The sequence below is a fragment of the Labrus mixtus genome, chromosome 7, assembly GCF_963584025.1.
Source record: "Labrus mixtus chromosome 7, fLabMix1.1, whole genome shotgun sequence".
Classification (NCBI taxonomy): Eukaryota; Metazoa; Chordata; class Actinopteri; order Labriformes; family Labridae; genus Labrus; species Labrus mixtus.
Window position 1 is genome coordinate 24,219,660 of NC_083618.1, and position 9,621 is coordinate 24,229,280.

At 42.2% G+C, this 9,621-nt stretch overlaps 1 protein-coding gene and 1 long non-coding RNA gene across 2 annotated transcripts; one reads left to right on the forward strand and one right to left on the reverse strand.

Annotated features, from left to right (window-relative positions):
* Positions 1-701: 701 nt before the first annotated feature.
* On the reverse strand, positions 702-4,932 carry lsm3 (LSM3 homolog, U6 small nuclear RNA and mRNA degradation associated). The gene is made up of 4 exons (XM_061041839.1): positions 4,821-4,932; positions 2,566-2,676; positions 2,364-2,459; positions 702-1,409 (listed from the first exon to the last, which is right to left on the reverse strand). Exons 1-4 carry the CDS (start codon positions 4,839-4,841, stop codon positions 1,329-1,331), a joined length of 309 nt encoding a protein of 102 aa, XP_060897822.1. The 5' UTR covers positions 4,842-4,932; the 3' UTR covers positions 702-1,328.
* A 323-nt stretch (positions 4,933-5,255) lies between these two features.
* On the forward strand, positions 5,256-8,467 carry LOC132977305 (uncharacterized). Its single transcript, XR_009673799.1, has 2 exons — positions 5,256-5,363; positions 8,059-8,467. It is a non-coding gene; the product is annotated as an uncharacterized LOC132977305 (long non-coding RNA).
* The last annotated feature ends 1,154 nt before the right edge of the window (positions 8,468-9,621 follow it).

Here is a 9,621-nt window from a genome sequence, read left to right on the forward strand (position 1 = left end):
AGTCTCTGAAGCTACATCACATTTTTACAAACTACAAACATGACAAATTATTTTGTGACATTTCAGATTCCGCCTGATGCTCCTCCCTACCTCCGTGATTACATTTTATTAATTCTTCTGCTCTCTTTTCGTTGAAATTGATCTCCTGTACTGCCCTGTACCTGTGCAAATGGGAAAAAAATAAACATCTAATCCTGTTCAACAGGATGGATCAACACGTTTTATTAGAGCTATACTGCCCTCTAGTGGTTAAACACAAAAACACATGATCTCAAATGTTATTCTGAGTTTGTGATTCACACAGCTATCTCTTTCATGCTGTTGAAAATGAATCCATCCATTATCTACACCACTTTTCCCGTGTGTGGGGGTAGCCTTAAAACCGCCTACCTTCTCTGGTCCAAACAAATCCAGAGCATTCAGGACCAGAATCTAAAGTTAGAAGGAGGACATACTGGCTGCTGCATTGTTGTCAGAGAAGCCAGCACTTCAACATAGCATGTTTCCTTAATGTCTGATCATATAGTAAGGTCACTTTATCATCTCACTCACTACACATCTCATTGATTGGACCTTTAAGACTTTAACGTTCATGCTGACTAAACAGTTTTGTTCTTTTTGAGTGAGCACTGATGACTGATGAGGAGTCGGTTCTGGACTTTGTGGATGTTTTGAAAATAAAATAAGAGACTCATTCTGAATGTTTTCAAATCAAGTTTTTTATTCAAGTTACCAAAACCAAAAGAACACAAATGTTTACACATCTGACGGACATGATCGACTTCCAAGTGCTTCATAACTTTACAAAACTAACAAAAAAAAAAAATCCCAGAGAGATTCAAAGAACGTGTCAAACATTCAGACATCACGGGTTCAAAGTCACTGCACAAGTTTCTTTAAGAGATTAGATGAATTCAAAATCACGTCGATGTGTTCCGCTCACGTCGCCGTGTGGATGAAATACTCGCCGAAACTGAGAATGAGAGGAAACTAAAACTTGGAGAGGTGAGACTTCATCTCCATGACGACCAGAACTTAAACTCTGATGGTCTCAGGAATCCATTTAACTGAAATGAAAAGCAAATCGTCCCTCAGTCCAAAAGTCCTTTTTGTTTGTTTGTCTTGAAAATTGAAGGTCGTATCTGACTTCGTGGTCGTGGTAGGACGGCGCTGACATCGGGACCCGAGAGGGATGATGATGATGTTTGAACCCAGCGTCTGATCGAGACAGCGCCGCCCTCCTCCTCCTCCCCCAGGTCAGTGTTACAAACTCCCATCTGGTACGAAACACACAAACACATCATCGCAACAGGAAGTGGTGGTCCGGGTTAGCCCACCCTGAGAGGCGGAGCTACGAGGACGACGCCGTCTCCTCGCACAAACAGCATGGGGATGTTCCTTTTGGTCGACTGAAGAGACAGAAAGAAAAAGAGAAAATTTATGTTATTACGAGTGAAAACGTCTTCAGTAGAACTTAATTACACGTGTCTGTTACGGATGATTTCTCCGCACTTAATCACGTCTTTGCTTTTAATCAGCACAGCGCACGCCGTCATTTCTCCAAGCAGTATGCCTAAGTTAGCGCGGCCGCGCCGAGCGCTTCAAGTTGAAAATCTTAACTTTTCAGAAAGGCGCTGTAGATATCACCGGCACTCTTTTCAACTTGCCAATCAGATAGTAGATCAGTCGGGTACTCGCTGTTTGATTCTCATAGTGAAGATCTCAAATATAAAACAGTAAAAGAGCAACAAGGTCAGTGTCGGTCAAACAGCTGCTGTTGTCATAGAGACGGGACACATGTGCACAAGCCTTTCATCAAGCGCTCCTGAGCGCCGCCATCGCTTTTCTGCCTGAAGAAAAAAAAAAGCACTAGGTGAACACGGGGCCTTACTGCCAATGACATCATACTCTGTGCATGTCGCGGTCCGTCAGCAGCGCACAAAACCGCCGTTCGCTGCCACTCTAGTCAATGCTCCCGTTTCCACAGTCCGTCTCCAGAGCGTGCCAGCAGCGCCACTACGCTCTGCTCCGATTCAAATACGCTGAGAGTCTATTTTTGCACACCTCGCCGACGGAGCTCGCTGCAGGCAGGCGTCAAGCTGGACAGAATAGATCGAGCCGGACAGGAAGTCAGACGAATAAGCACACAGAGCGTCCGGCCAATTTCAAAATAAAATAGTGATCTTGTAGTTCTCCTGGGATGTGTGTACAGCTGCGCTCCGCTACGCTCATGCTCGAGAAACAGACCCAGTGGGGCAGCTCGCCATCCCACAAAGCAGAACCGTGATGCTGAAGGAAAGCAGCGAGCGCCGACTACGTGGAAATTGGGAGTGAAGCTGAACGGAGAGAAATATATGTCGCACCTTGTAGAGTTCTTCGTAAGTCTCCTCGTCGATTTCTACTGTCGTCACCGTCTCCTCGACATCGCCCAAGATCATGTTCAGGTGCTGATCGTAGGCCTGCGGGAAAAACAGACAGAGCGCTTTTATGAACGGGAAGTATTCTCGAGTTTTACACACATGCTGGCTAAACACGATTATTTAAGTTTCAGTGTTTGTGGCTCACATGCAGCCGGCCTCGGAGCTCCCGGTCGTTCCTCATCTTGACGTAGATTCTCTCATCTAGACTGAGGCGGATCAGATCCAGAGGCTCCTCGACCGTGTTGGTGGTCGGTTGCTGCAGAGCGCAGAAAGTAAGCGAGTAAGACAACGGTTATACGTGTTTCAAAACCCTTTAAAGCAAAAACGAATCCAACTTTGGTGAACTCTTCTTGGGGGAAGAAAACAGAGTGGAGAAGTTTATTAAAGAATAATGCAACGATAAAAATATGTTTGAGTCAGTTTGTTCTCGACCTATAGATCAAATTGATATCGAATCGAGGTTGTGGATAATACCCAGCTCTAGTAAAGACCCTGTCAGTGTTTTCTTTAATAATTTAAAAATGTCCCTTCATAAAATAGACGATTACCTGAACATTTATAAGCCCTGATAATTAAATTGTAATTTAAATAAATATACAATGCTAATGTTTTTTTTTTGTTTTTTTTAAATGTAACGTTGTCTATGTTTATGTTTTTGGTCCTTTTGGCAAATAAAGAAAATGTTGATCTGAAAACACGTCTTCATAAAGTTTAGATTTTGTACACTGGCAGAGAGAAGGACCCTGAACAGAATGCTCTCCATCCTGGACAACACCCACCACCCTCTGCACAGCACCTTCAGCAGGCAGAGGAGTGTGTTCAGACTGCTGTCACAATCCTGTTCCACAGACAGACTCAAAAACTCTTTTGTCCCCCCTGGCCGTACGTCTGTACAACACCTCACGGTTATGGCAGGGGGGAAGCACACACTTGGACTTAATCTTCCTTTTTCCATTTCCCATCTGCACAGCTGTCCCAAGAGTCAGCCTCTAGTTGGACACTTTAACAATCACCTCAATTTACTTAAATCGCACCTTTAATTTAATGTTTGCACTGCCTGTTATTTAATGTCTGTTTTTGATAACTCTGCACTATCTGCTTTTTAAACATTGCTGTACATTTATAAACAACACAACAGAAGGTCAACACTTTTTTATTTTTATATTCGGGTCTAATTAGATTTTTTTCCTCAACTGTTTACAGGTTCTTATTTAAATTGCACATATATTTGTATCCCTGCACAGGTTATGTTCATTTCTTGTATAAGTCTATTTTTTAATTGCACAGTTTTAAGTTTGATTCATCTACACCAGGGGTGGGCAACTGGCGGCCCGGGGGCTACATGCAGCCCCCATCAACTCTCAACGTGGCCCTCAGGTCAATTTTTAAATATCAATTAATTGGAAACATGAAGAACATGACAGAATCAGCCATGAAATCATGAAAACCAGAAATATGCCCATAATAATAATTGATCACCGGTATATGTTGAGTTAAATTTCAGACATAATTGACTGTAATTGTTTTTGTGTCCTACAATTTGGCCCTCTGGCAGTCAGAATTACATGAATGTGGTCCTTGCTGTGACCAAAGTTGCCCATCCCTGATGTAGAGGTATTCTTTAAATCTTTTTTTCAGGTTAATATATATATGTATGGGAGGGGGGGGGTTGTGGTTTAATTTGTAACAAATGTTTCATGTCATGTCTTTGTAACCTGAAACTGGATGCTTTGAATTCCCCTCGGGATCAATAAAGTATCTATCTATCTATTTATCTATCTTTTGTATTCCAGTGATTTCCTTCCTTTGTCATTCACAACCTGTTTACCTGACAAACTCATGGTTGTTTTTAGAGATGTAACAGAAGTTGTGTGTTATTTAAATCGTGCTACAACACTGTGAAGAACCTGTGCGAACACAGAGAGTGAACACAAAGAGTGAACACAGAGAGTGAACACATCAGCAGGCTTCAGAAAAAGTTCATCAGTACCTGCAATCATTTTATTTACAGGCTTTTAGCGTAGTGAGTGTTAGCATCATGCTATCACCAAATGAAACACCATGCCGGTCAGAATCAGAACATAACTCTGCTTTTAGTCCTCACAAAGAGGTTAATTAGATTAAGACTAACATAGGCTGGTTCTGTCACTAAAACAACAAACCCGCGCTAACCTTCATCTGCACGTTTAGTCGTTCTGACGGGAGGTAGCATCACATGCTAACAAAGCTAGCTCGTTAGACAGGCCTCTCCGCGCCGTTAACAGGAAAATAAACACACACAAACAAATTACAAAGTCACGCCTATCAAACGAGAACATGCCGAATGTGTCTGCCGCCCCGTTTTTAACTCGATATTAAACACAGTGTGTGAGAGAATTGATGATAATTCACAGCGCTAACCTGCTCAACTTCGTCCGCCATCGTTTTTGAGTCTGCGTGGTGTGTGGTTGACGCGTACGTGGGTTGCCAGATCTGCAGAAAACACGCGTTTTCCTCTGTGTGTTTTTTTATTTTAACGTACAACTTCAAATAAAAGAAAATCCAAATTTGAAGTCCAGTCCTATTAAACTAGCCTGTTGTTTCCGCACATTTTGGCAAGTGAAGGCTCTTTAGTTGTTATCATATTGTAATGTTATTTTAATAATAATATTATAAAACGGGTGTCTCTCTCTCGCAGAGCAGCCATTGGTGTAGATGGGCTGTCTTGTGTTGTTTGTCAAAATCCAAATTTTGTACACACTTCTATCTTATTTCTGGTGTGGATTTACAAGTGTACAGTCTTTTTCCTTATCTTGTTCTGTGCACCAGTTTTCTTTTAACACCCGCAATGGCGGATTAGCTGCAAACCTGGCAACCCTCAGTGTGCAGCTAAAGCACCACCGCTCTCCTCTTTCTCTCCCTTTCCAGATCTTTCTGCCCTCCACATCTCCACGGTTCTCCATCGTAAGTGATGATTTAACCGTAAGAACGAGTTTTGTTTGTATTTTTTTAGACTCATTCTGATTCCTTCACGCTGTTGACAGTTTCTATTCTCACTCTGTTGTGTTATTGCGACCAGCTGTGAAGTGTTTGCAGCCCGAGTGTCGCGTTACAAGGTCAACTGTGTTCAAAGTTCAGGTTAAAATAAGTGTGAGACTTAAGAATACGACACTCAGACGGTTAATAAGTCAAACTTTACTCTTAAATTACATCTTTGACTTTGATAGAGTGCTTGTTTAACCCGACAAACACTATGTCTTTAATACCCTCTAAATAAGAGTTAATGTGCCCTGTTAATAAACAATGCTCCGAGAATTCAGATGATTTATGGTGCAATAATCATCAATAAGCTGTAAATTAGATATGAAGCTTTGTGCACAGTTATTCCACGGTGCATACTCTCACTGTGCTGATGCCACGTCTGCAGATGTCCCCTCCTGGTTGTACCGTTAGAAAGATGTGAGAAAGTTTAGAGGTAGCTTTTTATATTCAGTGTTCTGCAGAGGTTAAAAACATTCAGCCTCAGATTTAATATTACGTTTTGTTTTTCTTGTTACTCTTACAGTATGTGATGTTTATTCATACAAAGAGTTAAAGGGATACTTCACCGCGTTGAAACATGAATCTGTATTGACATTGGGTCATATATGTAGTAGAAATGTGAAATACATTTTGAAGTTGGTGCCTTCTTGGCCGAGAAAAGGCAGAAAGTGTCTTTTTGGCTCATGTGGACAAAAGACACCAAATCCCAGAATGCACAGCACCGCAGGCCACTCCCACTGAGGTCCTCTATTTCAGAATCAGAAATAATAAATATTTATTATAAATAATAAATTAATCCCAGAGGGAAATTCGATCGTTACAGTTTCTCCAAAATATACAATACAGGTTTCTCTATGCTTTACTTTTAGTTGCTGCTGTTATTCCAGTTCATAACCGAGCTAACTCCATATTTTGGCCCTTCAGAGTCGAGTGTTAAATGATTTAAAAAAACGAACTCTAGGTAGAATTTTTAATGAGAAATTGATCTGGCAGTTGCTACGGAAACCAGGAGGTGACATGGCACACGTGTGTGCTGCTGCTGCCCTCTAGGCCAGGTCACCTTTGTCAAAGAGATTTAATTACCTGGTTAAATGAATTATGGAAAACGTTTTTCTTATTGTGTGCACAATTGAGTCATTTGCATACACGTTTTATCTATTCCCGCCTCTCCTCTGTAACGCCGCTGTTACTACCTCTGAAGATGGGGGGGGGGGGGGGGTCACTTCACCTCCACAACATTAGGAATGAAGGGAAATGTCACAGGGGCGTAAATATCGTGGCTTGAAACGGCAGTCTGAACAGGGCTTTTCTGTGTGTGTGTGTGTGTGTGTGTGTGTGCGTGTGTGTGTGTGTGTGTGTGTTCCTCCTCTCCCAGTACAGCCCAGTGCTTCATACTGGGTGTGTGTGTGGTCTGAGGAGGCAGAGCAGAGCAGTGGCGTTACCCATTCCACCCTCGGCTGCAGCGTAGCTCTGAGGTGGAAGAGATCCCTGCGACAAAACCAACACAGCTCAATTTAATCTGTCATGTTTTGTGTGTGTGTGTGTGTGTGTGTGTGTGTGTGTGTGTGTGTGTGTGTGTGTGTGTGTGTGTGTGTGTGTGTGTGTGTGTGTGTGTGTGTGTGTGTGTGTGTGTGTGTGTGTGTGTGTGTGTGTGTGTGTGTGTGTGTGTGTGTGTGTACAATAATGCCAGTCTCTCCCTGAGAGCGTGACATGTTAGAGATCACAAGGCGAGTGAAACATTCACTTCCACCTTTATCTATTTTTAATCATTAACTCACACAGAGTCGGGCGGCGAGGCCACTGTGAGAAAATGTTTGTCCGCTCTTCCCTCTCCTTTGAGTTACACGATCAATCAAAAGATGACTTATGGCGCCGGTTTTTAAAGTTAACCGTTTCAGTCAGTTTGAAGCTAAAATGTCAATCACTCACACTATGCTCTCCGTACTCTGCACGCCAGTTTGACCAGTGTGAGTGTTCCCACGGTTAACCTCCTCGGCTCTGGCCCGCTTGGAAGAGGTGTGCTCATGCACTGTGTTGATACTCGCTCATGTGCATGAGCACGAGAGCATGACGTGGACATGAAGTATAATCGATCACTGCTTTGCATACTTGAAAAATCCAGGGGTGTTAAACGCCGGTATCTGACCAGAACGACTCAAAATGAGCCACAAAGTCAGAAAATTTGCCGACATGTTTCGCCGTGTTGTTCTTCGTTGTTAGACCAACTGCAACTCTAGTCAATCATTGGGTTTCCACAGCGAGCGCCGCGGTCCGTCTCCGGAGCATTTCAGCCGTGCCGCTACGCTCTGCTCCGTTTCAGATACGCACTGAAGCCAATTTTCGACGGAGAGCGCCACAAGTACACGTCAAGCTGGACAGAATAGGATGACCCGGACAGGAAGTCAGACGAGGAAAACGCACAGAGGGTCCGACAGAGCAAAACTGTGGCGCTGACCGAACGTTGAAATGAGCAGTTACTCGCTGCACGAGTTAACGTCCACCATTTATTAATAATGTTCAGTTAACTTCATTAAAAAACGATCAGGAGAGTCATCCAGGATGAAACTTAACATTTGTCTCTTTTATTTTCCCTCTGCTTCATCGTCACATCCTGCAGGATCGAGGGACGCAGAGACCGAATCCAACACGGCGCCTAACATCAAGACGACCACGACGACCACGCTCACATCGGTCTCCAGTAGCTCAGCAGTCTGAGAAACCAGCCTGTAGTTCAGTACAGTTTACCATGTCCTCATGTGAAAAACATCATGAAGCATTAAAGCACTTAGAAAGATCTTTGCAGGAAACATGAGAAGATTTAAAGCAGCAGAGATAATGTGGAGCCGGGAGAGCTTACAAAAGGATTCAAATGATGCATTATGATGCGTTTTTAATCTGAAGCAATAACCAGTGACAGAAAATAAACACTCCACATATGATGCAAGTGTTGTCATGGTTTTTAACTTTTCATTATGAAAATGTAACGCATTTCAACATTCTTAAAAGATAAGTTCACTGTAAATGTTTTTTTGTCTCTGTGGTTTCTCATTTTGTATTAAAGGTTACGTTCAGCAGGATCGTGTCTTATTTTTGTTTTGAGAGTTTCTGATTTGATGCACGCTGTTGATAATATCGTACCTGACTCGGGTCAGTAAGGACGTGGGAAAGTAGCCTATCAGAGGTGGTCTTGACCGGTCATGATTTTCTCAGTCTGTCCAGTCTGAGACCGAGACCTTCAAAAAGTGGTCTCGAGACCAATTTCGATAACATAAAACTAAACTTCTACGTCCGTCCTCCATATAGTTTAGAAGCCTTTCGAAGGAGAGGTGAAACATCTTCAAGATCTTCAACCAGTCCACTTTGAATTTACCATGACCTGGATGACTGAGAACCTGCACAGACACTAACAAACTACATTTATATTCAGTCTAAGTTCTGTACAAAACAACATTTTAAGAACTAAGTCTTGGTTGACCATGACCCAAGTTACTGAAATCAATGTGAATCATTATTCTTGATTGAAAGGGAGCAAAGTTGAGATGACAATAAAAACCATAATGATGGAAACCCAAATATGTAATTGTAAAATGAAATGCTTACAAGCGTTTTAATTGATTGTTTTACAAAATTAACTGAGGTCATTTAAATCAAACTGTCAAAATATGATCTGACCAAAAACTGGCTTTGAGATATTGCCTTTTCGCCTTCTTTTATGCTGTGCCATTTCACATAAGGAGCTCCCTGTACTGAAACAATGAATCTGAAAATGGGTGCACATCAAAACATGTTAAAAATTGTAATCACTAAATTGAACGCTCCAAGACAAATTTATTTCCCCGGGCCTGAAAACGAAGATTTCAGGTTTGATGCCAGTAGCTGGAATTGACTTCTGTACTTGTGAGGCTGATTCAGTGTTAGAGATCAGATGTGTAATTACTTAGACTTCCACAGGGGGACAGTGTTGGACCACAAACATGCAGGGTTTGACTGCAAGTTGATTTTTAAAGATCCAATCAGTGAGATGTGTAGTGAGTGAAATGATAAAGTGACCTTACTATATGATCAGACATTAAGGAAACATTGCTATGTTGAAGTGCTGGCTTCTCTGACAACAATGCAGCAGCCAGTATGTCCTCCTTCTAACTTTAGATTCTGGTCCTGAATGCTCTGGATTTGTTTG

Excerpts from the sequence above, each read along its gene's own strand:
- lsm3 (XM_061041839.1), bottom strand. The coding sequence starts at position 4,841 with ATGGCGGACGAAGTTGAGCAG. Across the intron at positions 2,460-2,565 it reads AGCTCCGAGGCCGGCTGCAT|GCCTACGATCAGCACCTGAA; the intron begins GTGAGCCACAAA and ends TTTTTCCCGCAG. Across the intron at positions 1,410-2,363 it reads CTTACGAAGAACTCTACAAG|TCGACCAAAAGGAACATCCC; the intron begins GTGCGACATATA and ends CTGTCTCTTCAG.